The sequence below is a fragment of the Diospyros lotus genome, chromosome 2, assembly GCF_014633365.1.
Source record: "Diospyros lotus cultivar Yz01 chromosome 2, ASM1463336v1, whole genome shotgun sequence".
NCBI classification, from domain to species: Eukaryota; Viridiplantae; Streptophyta; class Magnoliopsida; order Ericales; family Ebenaceae; genus Diospyros; species Diospyros lotus.
In genome coordinates this window covers 15,239,057-15,258,740 of record NC_068339.1, presented here as the reverse complement: position 1 = coordinate 15,258,740, position 19,684 = coordinate 15,239,057, and the positions used below count along the sequence as shown (strand labels likewise).

The window sequence follows — 19,684 nt, the reverse complement described above, 5'->3', positions numbered from 1 at the left end:
TGCACGCTCAATATTACTCAGAAATTTTCAACTATATTAATAACAAATATTTTTACAAGCATAATTTTAGTTGAGGAATTTCAAATTCATGCTTCTCTTCCACAGGAAAAAGAATAATTTTTTTTCACTATTATGAGCCCAACCACATGAAAAATGTAAAATCATAAAAATACTTCCAAACAGAACCCAAATATTCCATCAGGGAGAAGTACCCGTCCATGGCCTTGCAGGGCAATGATCTTTGATGAAATGTGCCTATGCCTTACAAAGAATGCATACGTCTGTGCAACTGAATATGATGACAATGCTTCTTAACATATGTAAACACTGGAAGACAGTTTTTCTTTCCCTTTTTTCTCTTGTTTTTTCCGTAGCAGAAGGTTAAATTAATTTCAAATAACTCGTACTTTCATCCAACCCCCCCTCTACCTGTGTAGTGAAACCAATTTGGCACCTCTGATTCTCATGTACCAAAAGATCATCGAAGTCTCTATAAATAACATCAATGAGATGAGGTACTAGTAATAGTATCAAAAACCCTTCCATTCTGGAAAACCCACTTAAGAACATAACACGTGGCCACCTTAAGTCTCATGTTGGAGTTGGACATGGCAATTGAACTCGAGCCTTCAAAATATGTTCCATGTAATGCAGGAGATTTGTTTGTTTTGGAATTGTTTAAGGACATCATGCAGCGGCCTTATAAGATGGCCTGCTGGGGTCTTCATACAATCAAATTCAAGCAGGGCATGCAATTCAATTTGGAAGAGAGATTGAGAGAGGCAAAGGCACTCATTTCACTACGGATCAACAACACAGTGAGCTATACCGAATACAATCTCATAGCTCATCTTACGGTAGCAATATACCAACCATATAACAAAAGCCACGGCACAAGAAGGATGGGGAGAGCGGGAATGGCAACATCTTTCCCAGCCGAGTTCTTCACATTTCACCTCACCAACGGTATGAGCAAGTACTCCGCATAAAAGAGCTGCACAAAGACATCATGAAAAATAAATCCAAATCGTTAAAATTGCTTGCATGAAGATAAATTCAGCATTGTAAACGTGTCTATAGCCTGCTGTTCATGCTCAAATACATTTTAGTAGTAGCAAATGGAGTCCAATGTTCTATTTTTGTGGGCTTTTAGAAGGTTTAGGCGAGCCATGGTAGCAATGAAATAGGCTCTTTGCAAAAGAAGGATAATGGTGCATAAAAAATAACCATCACAAAGCAGGAGCTTCATGTAATCGGGACACACTTTCAGCTAGAAGAATTAAAACAGTTATTAGACATTAATTGTTGGGTTGTTCTGATGATCGAAGGGGTTCATCAAACTTCTGCCAGCTAGTCCAACACAAGTCATGTCTGGCAAATATTTGAGGAGCTGAAGTAACCAGGGGAAAAGTGCAGCACAAATAAGCACTTAACTGCAGTTTAAGAATCTAAACTGTGTACTTATGCTTAAGACATAGTGTTGAGCCTCTGACTACAAAGTGAATCATACACAACTTCCGCAAATGGAATCTATTGGGGAAAGTAATCCATTTAATGTAGAGATTGTATATGCCAGTCATGTTCTTCATAACTAAAGTTCTCATATTCACCACAACAAAAAACTGGAAAATATGGGGTCCCTTTTGTGCCAATCTCATTATCATGTCAAGAGATCAAAATCAATACAAGAAAATGTCATCTTCCAAGCATTTGTACATAATAAGCTCAGATAACTGGTTACCTTCCATATAAACATGTAAAAAGATGTTATTGCAGTTTTCCTCTTCAAATCAACAGATTTGGCACGGCTCCAAAGGATTGAGGCCAATATCACATGGCCCAAAACCTACATGATTGTAAAGAAAGAATCACGAACTGATTACAGGAGACTATAGCAGTCAGTGAGTTAAGTCCATGGAAAAATGTGAGTATCACTAATTTTATAGGCAGAGATACATCATCACAATCATCCTACTCTGTGCAGAGATCATTCTACCCCGTAACAAAGGTCAGTCAAAAGAGAGCATTAATCACATTTCAGGGCAACGTAGTTTCAGAGATTTTTACTACTGGTTTCCAAAGCCCAAGTCAGTCAGATCTCTGCGGGGATAATATAAAGTGAATATAAACCCCCAGTGTCAACAGAATACTGTGTAGGCATGATCTTTATCATTTAATAATACTGATGTTTATAGGTAAAGGACGAGGCTGGTCACTCCGAAGCTCCAGAATCAGAGCCATAGGTGTTACACCTTTTAATTCAGAAAATAAAAACTGAACCAATTACCGTCAGGCATTTGCTCCAGAGGCAAGAAGAGGCTGCTCCCACTAACACAGCAACACAATATGCCATTTCAAGGAGAGAGATACAAATCCAGAACACCTGCAAAACCAAAACAAAGAAATAAATTGCAACACTCGAAAAAAGCTTATAGCTGATCCTGCTTTACTTTATTGATCACCAACCCGCTCTTGACCCAGCCGGACAGTAAATGATCTGATACCAAATATCCTGTCTCCATCAATATCGGGTATGTCCTACAAAATACTCAGAGAAAAGTTAAAAACAGATAAAAATTATCCACTTCAGGAATGCTGTAAGTTTAGACGGAAACCAATGATAATATGAGCTAATTCTCAAGACAAGAATAGAAGTCTAGAAGCCCCTAAAAGTGCATTAAAAGAGAAGGGCTCCCTCCTTCAACATCAATCAATGTGGAAGGGAAAACAAAAAGAAAGCAACCGGGAAGTGATGTTTCCAGCGGCGGAGGGGTGAGTAATGCGTGAGGACCTGCCCTTGGGAGGGGGAACAACAGCTGGAAACGACTGCTAATACCCGTAGGCTGAGGAGCAAAATGAGATCCCATGTTAGCCCCAAAATTCAAAATGAAGAATTTTGTCCTTTTGTTTGGAGCATCAATGAAAAATATTTTTGTCTGGCCTTGATTACAATTACAATCAGTACACAAGACTTTCCACCAGATGCAAAAATGAAACGCCAAAGAATGAGAACATATAACCAGAACACTTGAACCAGAACCAATCATTCTACACTAGTTTTCAAAATTCAAAATGAAAATTTTGTCCTTTTGTTTGGAGCATGTCAATGAAAAATATTTTTGTCTAGCCTTAATTACAATCAATACCCTCCACCAGATGTAAAAACAAAATGCAAAAGAATGAGAACACATAACAAGAACGCTTGAACCTCTGGTTCACATGGACAGAACCATGAAAATCCCAATGGAAAACTGCTTCATTGTTTTCAGCAATTTGCAAAATCCCATTCCACTATTGGAACTTTGCTGGCAATACTTTTGTCGGGCAACATTTATATGACCTTTTTTGTGAAATTAAATACATCAGCTCTCTTCCATCATGAGTGTATAAAGATTGGGAAATTTACCTTAAATAATGCTATAACAACTGAGAAGAAGCTCATGAATGCAGTAGCAAATATCAAAGGCCTCGAAAGGACAACCGGTCTTCTGAACACATAGGTCTGGTCATGGACACAAAGATGAAAAATCAGCTAACAGAAGTGCATCAATACAAGGAAAAGAAATCCCATTTTCAAAGAGAGATGGCACTGAAACACAAAATCCTTTGTAATTTTTATTATTCAATTTTATATTGATATTGACACAAGACTTCAAAACCTGTAGAAGAAGAGGAAAGAACAATAATAGGGAGATTACAGAGAAGAAATGGGGAATAATGATAGAGAGATTTTAGAAAAAGAATGTGAGAATGGAGAGAGCAGAGAAGAGATGAAGAAGAGGAAAGAGCACCAGAGGCGGAGAGAAGAGCTTCCAGCAATTGCTCTCCCTAGAAAAACCAGTGAATGGAAATGAAAGATGTGTTTGCAATGATATACAATGGCAGCAATGGCAATGTTCTCAGCAGCAAGGGTTGCAACTGATGGTATTAGTGGCAATGAGCCGAATTTTGGTCTGGTAGCAAATTGATAATGGGCAGCAAGAAGAATATAGAGATATAGAATGAATGATACAATGGAGAATGCAAAGCATTGAAGAATATTGTAAGTACAAGAGAACGGAATCAGACGTAAAAGAGGCAGAGACAGGAGCAGTGACAGGAGCAGCAATTCTCCAATAGTCTATACTCAATAATCAATTAACTAAACCTTGTGAGATATTTAAATATATAAATATATCTGTACCTAACTATGAACAAAACTGTATAATCCTAATCTTCACTTAACTAAAAAGTCAAATTGAAGAAAGAAACAAAAACTTAAAACTCCTTCTCTTCTTGATCTCCATTAGATAATGTGATTCATGAAAATGAATGGTTCAAGATAACAAGAAAATCTTGAAACTTTGACAACAGAGACATGGAATTTCTAAATAAAAACCTGCATGTGCAGAAAGAATGCAATCTGAACAATTACTGCTCGTACAGCAAGGATGCACATTGCTGCAATAAAAGCAAATCTCTTCCATCTCAACAGTGGCAGCTGAAATATTAAAAGTTCCCCAAAAAAACTGTCAGAAAACCAATTTTGCAGTTTATCTTATATCCCATGTGAAGAACATACAACCACTGTTATTATCGTATGAGTCGACTCTATATGGTGAATCGAAATTATAGAAGAATCGACATAAAATTGCAAGAATCGACACCAAATCACATGAATCACACAAATCGGAAGAATCGCAAGCAAAAAAATTAAGACACCTAAAATACCCATAAAAACCCTTGAACTTGAAGATGACTGATAACTAGTGAAGATTATGGACAATGGAGTTTATTAGTAGCCTAATAGTTGTAGTTTTTTTTTTTTTTTTCTAGCTTGTTATTTTGAAAGTGGTTTGACTTGGTGCAATTTGAATTTAAAGGCAACATGAATATACTTTTAGTATAATTTTAAACTTAGCAAATATATTTAGAAGTATTATTTATCTATTTATATTTAAAAGAATTGATCATGGTGGGCACATTTCTTGCCTTGTAGACAAGCGTCTTTCCCATTGGCCCCATGATCCATCATATTTATTAAAATGTATTATATTTTAATATATTTTATTTATTTTCTATGGATATATATTATTTATAGTTAAAATTGAGAATGTGTACCGAATCTTATGATTCGATTCGATACTCGATTCACAATTCATAAAATAAGGATTTTGATTCTCGATTCAACAACTACGCTACAACCACTAAAACTAAAATAAAATAGACCAACAACCTTGAATTTATCAAGTTCAATACTAAAGGACTGTTACCATGTAGACATTGTGCTGTTCCCCAGAATGGGTAAGGGACATTAACTTAGAAGCTCACGTTCTTAGGCATGGTGATACATAGAAATGATCAGCAAGTTATAATCAATATAGCCAACCCCATTTAATGGGATTTAGTTTGGTGTGTTTTTGTAGAAAGCACACCATCTTGCCTCATAATCTGTGTTCTCATGAGCATATATCACAACCATTTAACCTCTTTTTCCAACTAGAGTGGTTAAACTTTTTGATCTCACGTCAAAGTTCAAACTATCCCACTAGCATCTCAATGCTCGATACTTCAACCACTGAACCCAGAAGATCTAATCACTTTAGGTTTCCTAAACATAAGGAAGCCTCATCTAACCTTCAGATACATAATTTTTTCCCACTTCATTTATTTATCAACATTATAAACAGGACATGCATGAAGCATATTTGGAGGTAATGAAGAGTTTGAAGTCTTTGGACAACAGGGAATTTTATCTAACAGTTCATGCAACAGTATTGGAGACAAAGAACTCAACCTAATTTAAAAAGAACAAACAAAAAGAATATTTACAATAAATATCTTCTGAATTACAACATATACGGAAACTATGCCCTCTATGGTATAGAAATAGCCCATAATTTGATAAGCCAACTCACATTGGTTGAATATGCAGTTCCAAGTACAAAACTGATGAAAAGAGCCCAAAACAGTGGCGGTGAACCAACAATCCCCCCAAGCCAAAAGCTCTGTAAATAAAGGAACAAATTGGTTTCCTTAGTCAAAATTCAATTAAAACGCTCAGATGTTCCTAAATTAAGAAGAATCAAAGACAGGGAAAATAAACAGAAAAAATATGTCAACTGAATTAATTATCAAGAAGCAAAAGTATAATTATAGGACTCCATTTGATTCCCATTGCATGGTGAAGACCTAAACACTGAACACTGAACATATTTCCAAGGACATTCAAATAGAAGCTTACAAGTAAGGCTAGATTTGTGGAAAAGGTACTTTGGGGAATTCAAGAACCATAAGAAATGAACAACGTTCTTGTGCATATTGCATTCAATTCACACTTGGAGATGTTATCTCCAGCATCAGTCAAGTTCTAATTAAATCAAAAGGCAAATATACCCATAGGTCCATGCCATGTCAAGCATGATAACAATATAACCATGACAAATGAAAAACAGAATTTCAGCAAATATTCTAGTCAAACAGAAGACGGGAATGTTATCTCTCCTCTTTTGTTAAACTTTTGATACCATAATGGCGAAAGATGAGACAATAGCAACACCAGTTGCTACAGAATATTCTCCTGATGCTAATGGAAGATATGGCTTGTTAACCTGAAATATAGAACACATAAAACACATTAATAACTCAATTTGAATATTTATTCAAATAAAATTTCCATCATTTTCTCCACGTATTATGTAGTCATTGGTAAAGACTTGTGTGAAGCTACCTTGTCTATTTCTATGTCAAACAACTGATTCAAACCAACAATATAAATATTCATCAAAAGGGCTGCAACAATTGCCTGAAACCACAAGAATAGTGTAAGAGATCATCTTTATTATAGGAAGAAATAAATATTTCAACTTGATCATAAAGTCATAAACTATTTAGCACCTCCATCACCCCAGTGAAAAATAACGGAGAAAAGTCTGACAGCCTCTCCACTGCAAGGATAGAAACTGAAATTATGCTCAATGCCTGCTCACAGAGAAGTAAGAAGAGGCCCTTTAAAATCTAAAAATTTGAAAAAGGATTATGGGAACCCAAACCAAATTCAATTCATCAATAAATACAGCATCAAGATTGATTATAACAGAACTGAACCTAACCGTTCCTATAACTGTGTGAGGCCGTGAAAACCTGTAGAAAGCATCAAAGGCATCTGGTACAGATTTCCAAGGGTTATTGTCATGATAAGCGCCAGGGTCAGATTCAAGAGGCTGTTCAGAGGCCGCACTTGCCACAAACTTCTTTTTTTGTGACTGATGGAATGCATGTCTTTCATGACCAGCCCCAACATGATGCACCAAAAGCTGCCTCTGCACCCTCATATCTAAGATATTCCATGCTCTTTGCCTTGAAACTTGTACAGCTATGCAAGAGCCTTTGAATTTAGATGAAAATTTTGTAAGAAATCATTATCAGGGAAGACATAAATATAAAAGCTGTATATAACAATTCAACACAGATTATTCTGTTGCAGCAAAAACTGAAATTTTTATGGACCACAGGAAAAGTAGGATACATCAAATTTTGTTTATGGCTGAAAAGAGTACCATTAAGAGAACATTACCAGTGCTTGAACACGACAATTGGCTTAGAAATAAAAACAGGACAACATTCTCCAGGCACCTTTTTTTGGCTTTTCTCTCTTAGTGCAAAACTCAATAGTTAAGTTTACTTTTGTAACTGATTGTAAAACTAACTAGCTCGGATATTAATGAACTCTACAGAATAGTTATCTATTGTAACAGCACTCTTACTGACCTATTAACGACAAGTAGAACTACACCAGCAGAATTTATGTGAATATCAAAGTATATAGCTCATCATTTAGTATATGCACAATAAGATAAGATATTTATTAAAAAATGAAAAGAAAACATTATGCAAAAATCTTATTCCTTGAATAAAAAAATTCACATTTAGTTGAAATTTATGAGGATACATTACTAAAGTTTATTTTTTATAATTTATCTAACCTGCTTGGCATATTATTTCACCTCATCTTGGCCCCTCTCAATTAAAATTTTAGATCCACTCCTGATTGTGGGTATTGATTGATGGTAGTGGCAAATTCTTCAGTTTATATGGGACTGTCTACTCAATCAACTAATTGTTAGGTAAGGAATAATCTTTCCATCCTGAACTTTGATTTGTTGTAAAAATTCAATTTTTTAATTCTAAAAGGAAAGAAAACAAAAGGAGCAAATTTATAATGCATGGAGGCCAGGTAGGACATCCTTAATGACTATCATCTTAAGAACCCAAACACACTTTGTACTAAGTGATAAATAATTACTGTATAGGAAGTGTGGTTCTCTCACTTTTGTGACAAAGGTGAAGGAATTAAAATAGCCACACGAGACCATTTGCATCACTGACTTCAGTTCTTTTTTGTGTTACAAAATGTAAAGATGTTGATTGGAGAACGCATAGAAGTTCACATATAATCAGAAATATAGAATTCCAACTTGTCACGCAATTTTTACTTTATTTACACACATAGAAACTAAGGGTGTTCATGAGTTAGGTTGGTTCACAGTTTAAATGAGCCTGGATTCGAACAAATCATGATCTGGTCTAGAATTTTAGACACTAAACCAACCTAATCACAAAAAAAACAGAAACAACCCAAACTAATTAAATTAGAGTTTGATCGGGTTGGGTCTTGATTCCAAAATCTATGCAATCATATAAAAAATTTATAACCCAAAACTTGTGGCGCACTAAAATATTAAAACCTATCAAACTTATTTTTAACAAAAATTCTGGAAAAAAAAAAAAAGTAAATGCAAGCAAACAGAAGAGCAGAAAAGCATATTAATAAACAAGATAGATTTGAAATTGTAATATAAAAAAATTGGATCCCGTCTGCAAACCCAATAATCTAACCTGGAAACCAAACCAGGGAGGCCCCTAACCTAGTCATATTATGAGCACTCTCTTTACAAACCACAGCACTCTTATGAGAAATACTTTTAGTATGACGTTAGATTGGCAGTGGTGCTTCCCCTTAAAAAGTTCCGGAAATGTTTTCCCAAGATTTCAAAAGGTTTCTGTGAACTTGCAGGAATAGCCACGCGTTTCCATTTTGGGTTTCCCTGTAGGCACGGGACAAATTATCTCTGACATTCAAATATCCTATAAACAAGCCTCCGAACGCACAGATTTAAACCAACTTGCTAAAAGAAAGCATAAACCAATTAATAATTTTTTCTAGTAACAAACAAAAAGTTTTCAAACCCAGAACCCTAAAGATTGGCAACCACAAATGTACATTGCACTGCGCCAGATAAAGTAAAAGTGTACATGGAAAAAAGAACAAGCCACGGGAAAGAAGATACTCACCAGTTCTTAGTGGAGGAAACTCTGCTGCAACTGGAAATAAACGACAAGGCGGCGGTCTTGCAATAGACCCAACAATCAGAGACTCCATTTGCCTCCTTCAGTCCACACAATGCTTAGTGCATTCACAGCCGATTGCTGTTGCCGTTGCCTCTGTGTGTGTGTATGCGCAACAATAGGCAATTTTATACCTACGGGCCCTCTCGAGTCTCAACTGCTCTTCCACAGAAATTATTTGGCAAAAAACAATAAATAATTACAGTTGGACAAGAGGGTACTGTGCGAAAGGCAGAGAGAGGAAGAGAGAGGGGAAGAAAGCCCAGGAAAGTGCAGGGCGACGCGTCAAACGGTGTCGGTGTCGGTGTCGTGCACGTTTCGGAGGTCTTTTCAGGATTCAGCTTGCTTTATCTGTGGTCCGAATCGAAACCACAGGACAGTCAGAGACGGAAGCAAACAAAATATGTGTCAATTTCTCAAGAGACAAACGGGCAAGAATCCAGAATTTTGAGAATGAAAGCAGACTCAGCGCAAATGTGATTAGCAGATGAAATGAAATTGCAAACGAAACGCCATTGAATTGGATTGGCCGTCTCTTCTTCTTCTTGCCCCGAATGAATTATCTCTCATTCCACTCTAAAAGGACTGCGGTGCAAGTGGCCCTGGCGGCTGCTTCGTCGCTTGATTTGGTGAAATTGTGAGAACCCAAGCTTATATCTGCAACCAGTAAATTTTGGCCACGTTGTGCATTATTGTGCATTAGTGTTTTAGTGATCATTCTAAAAATAAAAAATATTTATTTGGTAAATAAATAAAAAATATTCTGATATGATATTTTTTTATGATATATATATATTTATAGTTTTGATACTTAAAAAATGTTAATTTATATTAAGCAATGTTGATTTGACAATTCAAATATAATGATTATATGTGGTATATCTATTTAATTCTTTCAAGACAATAACTTGATAGGGTAAATTTGAGTTATCATATCAATATTTTTTAATATAAATTGAGTAACATTAATTAGAAAATCAAAATTATATATATAATATTAATATATGATATTTTATATTATATTAATATAAATATTTAACACGTAAATATTATAAAAGTATTAATATTCAAGTAACATTTCTTTTTTTTTTTTTTTTATAACTCAAGTTTTGAGCTTCGCCTAATTAGTGTTAGAGACGGGTGGCTTTTCGTCTTAATTCACCCATTAGATAAAGTCGGATACGGTTATACACGCACATAATAGGACATTCAGTTCGTACCTCTATATAAGACAAATGCATACTCTATGTGAAATTTCACATACTTTACTATCTAGCCATGTCTGTGGGGGACTATTATGGAATTTGTTGTAATTTTACATAAGAGTTAACCATAATATTAATAATTGTCTTCAAAATAATAATTAAGTAACAATAAATAAATTTTATTTTTAGATAATATGCATTTTTAGATAATATTATTATATCTCACTTCAGCATAAAAATACTACTAATAAATATGTTAATAATCAATAAAATTTTATAAAAACTAAAAATAATTTCCATTTACTAATCTTATAAATATGCTAATAAATAAAGGGCTTCTTTTGTTAAATTACGTTCGCCTTAAAAACTAAACCAACCATATAAATTTACACGAAAATAGACCAAATCAAATGAAATCTAAATGAAATTTAACTTATTTTTAAATTTAAATTTACAATTTATTAGTAAATTAATGAATTTACTGAAAATTTACACCAAATTTATTCATTTGAAGATAATTTGTGAACCTGAGGGGGTGTTCGTAAAAGTATCTTGTTGAATATTCGGATAATTACTATGCCACCACTCAAATTCCGTAAATTACACTTATCTTTCACTGTTTAGGCTTTTCTTATAATTTAGGCCACAAAATAATTATTTGAGTCCAAAGGGTCGACTCTTGACATCAGATTAATACTTTTGGAATTCTTAAAGGCTACAACAAATTAAATAAAATAAAATTTTAATTTGTTATTTTTGGCTCAATAGATCTATTGAATAATTTGAGCAAGTCCTGCTAATGTACCTTTATAATAAAGATAAATAAAGAGTTGTGTTATTTGTATTGAAGTATTTTTACAGAATGCTTACAGGGATGAGATATCGTAATAAATTAGCGATATCTCACGTGTAAAATAAAGCAATTTATCGTGATATTTTTAAAGGTAAATCTCATCTAAATGAAAAGAGAGAGAGAAGAATGAAGAAGAAGTTGGGATCGTTCATCTTCAAGCGGCTGGGGAAGAAGGGCTCGTCGCAATGGTGGTTCAAAAGCTCTAGCCTCCGGTGGAAGAAACTCAGCTTCCAGTTTTGGTTCATTGACGGCTTCCTCTTCAAGATTGTTTCCGTCTTAAGAAGCCATTGCTTTAGTGGCCATTTCTGTTTCTTCTACTACTTCCAGCTTTGGCCATTCCTCTGGTTGCTAGCTTTGGGTTTGGAAGTTTCTTCTCTCTCTCTCTCTGTTCTTGAAGATCCCTGTTTCTATCTCAGGAATGTGAGACTTTGGCAAGTTGAGACAAACCTAATTTGAGATTCATTTGGGTTTGGGTTTGGGTTTGGTTTTTCTGGGTTTTTTTTTCCTTTTTTTTGGACTGTATTCGCTCTTTATTTCATCTGATTTTCTTGTATAAAACCTAACTATCATTATTGAATTCAAACTTCTTCAAGTTCTCTCTCTAGTTCTTTCTCTACTTCAATGCAGAAATTAATGATTCAAAATGATTATATTTTATTTTGTGTAGATTGGCCTGAGGAGAATATTATGGATTTTTGGTTCGACTTTTGTTTGATTTCTAACTGGAGAAATGAGAGAAAGAGAAAGGACAAAAGGAAAATCTTTTTTATCACAGAAAATTCTTTCCAAATTTATCTCCTTTTGTCTTGGATTTTTCTTTAAATTTTCTGGCATTTTCTTCACAAACTAACAAAAAAAATAATGGTTTTATTCTCTCCAGAATCTTCTTCCACATTCATTTTCTCATAATGATGTAGACTGTAAAATAATACAATTTGAAAGTTGAAACTGCTAAATGTGTTGATCAGTGAGAGGCCTTCTTGAAAAACTGAAAGAGGATGAGATATCAAGTTATGTTTGGCGTTCGACAGATTTTGGGGGAGAGAGAAATTTTACTTAAGGGCAATATAATTAAATTAATACAGGGGTAAAATGGTCAATTTCTCACTCCTGTAAATCAATCTGTAAAAGCTATTCTGTACAAATAGCACAACTCATAAACAAAAGGAGTGACAATAGACAGATCAAAATTCTGTAAAAGATAAAGAAATTAACTAATGAGTAATGACTTTATAATAGAAAATATATAATGAAATGGCTGTCATATTGGTTATCGTAACATTATCAAATCCCACTTGCTTCAAAAGTGAAGGTTGCGTTCCCTTTACTTTTTACTTTTTACTTTTTAATTTTTAATTTTGAGTTTTGAATTTATTTTTAATTTTATATTTTGGTAATATGTTTTTAGAAAATTGAAAACACGTTCTCTTTGTCATTTTAAAAAACTATTTCTCAAAACAGAAAATTAGAAAATACGTTCTCTTTGAAATTTTGAAAATATTTTTTTAATAATATTTTATTCAATAAATTTGATTATCCAGTAAATTATAAATATTTAATGTTAATATATTATTAAAAAAATCTATACATTTTAAAGTTAATGAATTTTTTAATATTTTTTTCATTACAATAATAAAATATGAATAAATAAATAAATAAATGTGTTTTTAGTTTAAAGTTTGTTTTGAATGAAAACACTCAAAACAACTTTTTGTTGTTTTAAGTTTTCTTTACAATTTTTTTTTTCATTTTTAAAAATAGTAAAGAGAACGCGTTTTCATTATTTTAGAAAATTAAAAACTAAAAATGACTTGAAAACAGTAAAGAGAACGCAACTGAAGGGTTTGTTCTCATTTTCATCTTATTTTTAATTTTTAATTTTTTAAAATAGTGAACAAAAATTACTTTTATATTTTAAAAAATAAAAAAAAAATTGTAAAAAAAACTTAAAATAACAAAAAAATATTTTATTTATTTTTATCACAAATAAGCTCAAATTTTTCAAAACTTATAAAACACTATATACAAAAAAAAAAATTTGTTTATCAATAATTTTAAAATAAATACTTAAAATATAAAATTAAAAATAAAAAAAATAAAACAAGACTGGCGCTCAATTTATCAAGCCCCACTCGCAATGGTCCTTCGTTGACAGTAAAATGACAGATCAACTGCCACAATTGCGTTCAGTGTCTGAAATTGCACCAGGCTTCTTTATTTGTTTGCCAGCTTAAGTGACAGCCACATTATCAATTAATATAGGGATAATGCTACACGTACGGAAAGTTGAGCAACTTGGTGAACAACTCTATCAAAATTACTATATTAACCCTTAAGGTAAAAGACTACTTTAGCCTTGATGGAGACACTTTCTCTTCACTCTCACCTCTCACTCCCTCCCTGATCTTTCACTCTCCTCTCTGCTCTCCCAGATCTTTCACTATCTCTCTCCTCTCTGCTGCCCAGCTCAACCTCACTGTATCTTCTTTCACTCTCTCTCTATCGGCCATCGTCTCCTCCGCCAACACCGCGAGCACAGCCTTCGCCCCTACAAGGTCCCCCACCACACCGTCATTCGGACCGCCACCGTCGGGCCCATCGCCGCTGCACCGCACCATTTATATATTTACGTATATTTATATATTTTTCTTTTTTCTATTTTAATTTTTCTGTTTGCTTTTGTTGTTTTTTATAGTAATTTGATTGTTGAAATGAAAATTAAATAACATGATTTATTTTGGTTGTATGTTTGACAGTTAGGGTAGAAAATATTATTTATATTATTTTTACAAAGCAGATTTCATACTTTGTTATTATTTTTTTTTTTCAATTTGAGGAATTAATCAAATTACTTATGTATTTACTACTGTTTATATATGTGAAGAAAATATCTCTTTGAGGAGGATTAGTTACAGGTTATTTTTCATATATAATTATATATTTATTTAATTATTTTATAAAAATAATATTTATTGAAATTCATATTTAGGTTACTAAAGATCAAAATATTTTACAATATGTTATGATTATCCCCTTAAGCACTGTACAATAGAATGCATATAGATATCTTTATTAACTTGAGCTTTTCACAAATATACATATCTTGGAAGCATATATTTGCCTTGAAAGAAAGGCCTACTGGTATGTCTATATAATGGAATTCAAGTCAACAAATTCTCAATTCATTTGATTGTATAATTAATAAGTAGGAAAAATTTATCAATTTAATATTTATTGTGTTGTATTGAATTGTGCTTTTCCGGTAAAGAATCACAGAATTTGCTAATTATTACTACTACTATTATTTGTTATCCAAATCCAAAACCACCCACCTTGCATACAAATGCAATATTTCTATTCTACAAGCTAATAAAAATCTTACAAGATAAGCATTGGACAGGAAAAATGGATGGATAGTTGGCATTCACTGGTCATCAATAAAAACCACAAAAGTCAAAAATTATATGCAACATTTTATATAAGTCAAAATTTACATGTAAATTTATATAAAATTCTAGTATTATATTTCATGTTATGAAAATAATACAAATAAATAACAGCATACAATGTTTTTAAACCAAAATATATTATTTATTTATATCTCTGTTTAGTTTATATTTTTATTTAAAAAATATGTATATTTAACTTAAAGTTATATTCAAATACATTTTTATTAAATATATTATATATTTATATATGTGTTAGTGAGAGAGACGGGAAATGGAGGTGATGGCGGTGAACGGTGGAGGCGGACAACTAACGGCAGAGGCATCGATGGAGATGGAGACCCAGAGAGAGAAAGAGAGAGAGGAAGAGATGAAGGCCTCGACAGCGGAGGCGGATAGCGATAGGAGGGGAGCTGCGGGTGAGAACAAAAGACTTAGAGAGAGAGGGGCGATGGCGGAGACAGAGGCAGATAGCTAACAGTGCAGGTAGAAAGAGGCGGACAGCGGAGGCGAAGGCAGACGCGAAGGAGACTGTGAGTAGGTGCTTGCGGCGGTGAGGGGAGACGTTGGACGGTGCTCGCAACGGTGCGAGGGGCGAGGCGGTGCGGTGCTAGCGATGGTGGGGGGCGACCATAGACGGTGCTTGCCGACGGTGGCAGGACGAAGGGGGCGGCGACAAACTGTCGCGGTGGTGGTGCGTTTGAGAGAGAAAAAGAGATAGTGAAAAGGGAAGAGAGAGAGAGAGAGAGAGAGAGAGTGAAAATGGGCAGGAATGGTGGGAGTGAGATAGGTGAGTGTGAAAGAAAGATTGAGAATGGGATAGAGTATCACGGGAGGGCTTTAAAAAAATTGAAATTCTCGCAATATTTTGGTGCCAAAATATCCTGAGAATTAAGAGTTGTCTAACTTTCCGTTCGTGTAACATTATCCTTAACATAAACACATTAATAGTTGCCCTAAGGTTAAGTGATTGCCTGATTAGACCATGAAAAAATAGGATTCATACCATTGGGTTTGATTTTTTATCTTATACAGTAAAGTAAAATCTTTACCTACGATTTACCTTATATACCAAAATCGAAAAAATGAGAGACCGCGTAAGGGTGATCCCAACATAGACACATTAATAAAATAAATCAGTAATTGACACGAAATAAATGTTAGATTTATAAAATTAAAATTTGATTATAAATTTTAAACATAATAAAAGTTGAGATAAGTGTTTGGATACCAATCACCACCCAATATGTCTTATAATTGTATTATTAACTTGATTTTTCTCAATCTTGAAATATTGCTAATTTTTCGTCACTAAGCAAAATTTTTGACAATGGGGAGGAAATAAGTTGCTCAAATGTAGCTCACCATTTAGGGTTTTGCTCATCATCTAAATAGTTAAGCCAATTTCCATTATTGCTTTTAGTGATTATTATCTCTTATTGCAACTCTCACATTTATTTTTCACAATGATTATTGTTGTGACTATTCGTCGTCGTCGTCATTACAGTTATAACTATCATTGTTGAAATACTAAGCTTTGATAGAAGAAACGAATATGATGAAACGCGTTGCATCTAATTTGTCATCAATTTTGGAGATAGCTATTAAATCAAATAGTCATGCACAACCAAAAAAAAAAAAAAAAAAAGAGCCATAGCTGAAAAAGATGAACTGCTACAAATAAGAGAGATGAATAGATGCAAGGGAGGCGGTGAATATAGTAATATTTATTATTAAATTAAAAAATAAATGTTAAAATTGTATAGTAATAAAAATTATAATTAAAATTTATTAATAAATAAATAAAATAAGAAATTAAATATAAAATAAATAGAGAGTGTGGTTGAAATAAGTATAATAAAAAAAATAATAGAGAGTGAATTATTTATAATATAATAAAAAATAAAATATATAATATAATTGGAGATAATCTACGTACGAGCTTTCATGCGACTTACTCTACTTGCAAAAAGAAAGTGAAGTTCAATTTCTTCTCATACTGACGCAACAAATATATAATTAATTAAATAACTAGCTCTTGAAATACTATGTTTTTTCAAGTCTTATAATCTATATATATATTATAACAAAACAGCCGTCAAATTTTTTCCCGCCCATTTCCAGTTAATATTTTGATATTTTATTATATATTTTTAATTTTTTTTACTTACCTGAAATAGAATTTTTATAGGTTAAGTCTTGAAGACGTAATTCTTGAAAAATGTAAATAGTTTTTTTTCATAACTAAATAGTGTTTGGAGAATGTGTAATCATGTTGGTATATGAAAAGTCAAGATAAATATTATTAATTTATCTATATTATTAATTTTTAAATATTAACATAAAATTTTAATTAAAATAAATTACAGAAAAATGAGACTTTTTTAAATCGAAAGAAATTTTGAGATATTAGATAATACTGTTGAATACCGACTGTCAAGTAAATTTTTTTATTTTTATTTATATATAGTTTAATTAATTTAAATTTATTTTTTTATAATTTTAAATGTTATAATTTTATATATAAATTAAATGTTATAATTTTATTTTTTAACTTTATTTTTTTTGTTGCTTTTTAAAAAATGTGATGTCTTAAATGTGATAATTGATTGTTAGGAGAAATATGTAAAGTCATGTATGGATAATCAATTTTAAAATTTTGATTATTATTATTTATATAATTAATTAATTATTTAAATTGTCTTTATTTTATATATAGTTTAATTATTTTAAATTTATTTTTTTATAATTTTAAATGTTATAATTTTATATATAACTTAAATGTTATAATTTTATTTTTTAACTTTATTTTTGTTTGTTGCTTTCTTAAAAATGTGACATGTCTTAAATGTGGTAATTGATTGTGAGGAGAAATATGTAAAGTCATGTTTGTATAATTAATTTTGAAAAATTGATTATTATCATTTATATATATAATTAATTATTTAAATTATCTTTATTGTATATAGTTTAATTAATTTAAATTTAATTAAATTATAATTTTAAATGTTATAATTTTATTTTTTAACTTTATTTTTTATTACTTTCTTAAAAATTTGATCTGTCTTAAATATGATAATTGATTGTCAGAAGAAATATGTAAAGTCATGTATGAATAATCAATTTTAAAAATTTGATTATTATCATTTATATAATTAATTGATTATTTAAATTATTCTTATTTTATATATTGTTTAATTAATTTAAATTTATTTTATAAATTTTTAAATGTTATAATTTTATATATAATTTAAATATTATAATTTTATTTTTTTAACTTTTTTTTTTGTTACTTTCTTAAAAATTTGACCTATCTTAAATGTGATAATTGACTACGAGGAGAAATATGTAAAGTCATGGATAATCAATTTTGAAAATTTGATTATTATCATTTATATAATTAATTGATTATTTAAATTATCTTTATTTTATATATAGTTTAATTAATTTAAATTAATTTTCTTATAATTTTATATATAACTTAAATGTTATAATTTTTTTTTTAATTTTTTTTTACTTCCTTAAAAATTTGACATGTCTTAAATGTTATAATTAATTGTTAGGAGAAATATGTAAAGTCATGTATGGATAATCAATTTTGAAAATTTGATTATTATTATTTTATATAATTAATTGATTATTTAAATTATCTTTATTTTACATACAATTTAATTAATTTAAATTTATTTTTTATAATTTTAAATGTCATAATTTTATTTTTCAACTTAATTGATTATTGTCATTTATTTAATTCTCCTTTTTCCCATTAGTCTACACTGAATATGTGTTATATGTTGGACTTGGAGAAATTAAATGCAAATTAAATTTTTGTTTTGAAAATTATGTTAAGTGAGTAAGATTCAAATTGTGTGGTAAAGTGTGGGAAAAAAGAGAAACTTAATAGTGGCATATGATTTGATAAATTGAGAGAAATAGAAGAATTTGAACGAAGAGAAATTAATAAAATAAAATAAATATCTCCCTCTCTTCTTCCTCTCCATTTCCGTTCAACCATTCCATTTCTTCTCTTCTCCTTTCTCGATTATTCTTCTCAAATTTTCTCTTCTTCTTTATTTTTATTTAGTAAATTTTAACCGTATTTTTTTACCCAGTTTGGTCTTCTGGTGTAACATAGCACCACTATTCTATCAAGTGAGTGGTGTGAATGCAACTAAGAAAAATTAGGCCTTGAGAGTTCATGTGATATGCACATATGAGACAAATACACGTAAAAATCCCCCCTCAAAAAAATCTACCCTTGAATGCATATTTCAAAATAAAGCGGTTGGTTATCGTTTATTTTTTTTTCCTATTATTGTGTAATTTTTTTATTTTTTACGCATTGCTTATTGTATTACATGTTAATTTATGTTTATTTTTACATGGTTTCGGAATAGAGTTATGTGCTTTTAATTGTTTGTCTACTCTTGAATGCATATAAGAAAATCTTTCAAAATTTATAATCTTTTTGTTGTATTTTCATGATTGTAACATAGTTATTTTATTTATTTTTTACTTTTTTATTATGATTTTTATTTATTGTAACTATTAAATTATATAATTTTTACTTTAACAATTTTTTTTTTTTTTGGTTTACGATATCCATTCATCCATGCATCATGGGCTAGATTAATAAGAGTTGTAATTATGGCACGTGGATGATTGAATCTTGTTCCCATGGGTGAAGTGACCTCGGTCGAGTGGCGATAAAATATGGGTATGGACATGGATATGGGCTCACCATTCCAGATTAGCTTTATTATTACTCTGACTTGGATCTATTTTGAGTCCAA

General features: G+C 31.4%; 1 protein-coding gene across 1 annotated transcript; it reads right to left on the bottom strand.

Annotated features, from left to right (window-relative positions):
* Positions 1-609: 609 nt before the first annotated feature.
* LOC127794545 (homogentisate phytyltransferase 1, chloroplastic) lies at positions 610-9,998 on the bottom strand. Its single transcript, XM_052325721.1, has 12 exons — positions 9,334-9,998; positions 7,092-7,366; positions 6,877-6,960; positions 6,710-6,784; positions 6,507-6,590; positions 5,898-5,987; positions 4,379-4,480; positions 3,407-3,502; positions 2,467-2,538; positions 2,288-2,383; positions 1,742-1,846; positions 610-994 (listed from the first exon to the last, which is right to left on the bottom strand). The coding sequence occupies exons 1-12, from the start codon at positions 9,419-9,421 to the stop codon at positions 953-955; spliced, it is 1,209 nt and encodes a 402-aa protein (XP_052181681.1). The 5' UTR covers positions 9,422-9,998; the 3' UTR covers positions 610-952.
* Positions 9,999-19,684: the final 9,686 nt, after the last annotated feature.

Bases quoted from the DNA above. Each gene is read 5' to 3' on its own strand.
- LOC127794545 (XM_052325721.1), bottom strand. From the start codon at position 9,421: ATGGAGTCTCTGATTGTTGGGTCTATTGCAAGACCGCCGCCTTGTCGT. The intron at 4,481-5,897 runs GTGAGTTGGCTT...TTAATATTTCAG, and splicing joins GAACTGCATATTCAACCAAT to CTGCCACTGTTGAGATGGAA. The intron at 2,539-3,406 runs GTAAATTTCCCA...AGTATTTTGTAG, and splicing joins TTGTTATAGCATTATTTAAG to GACATACCCGATATTGATGG.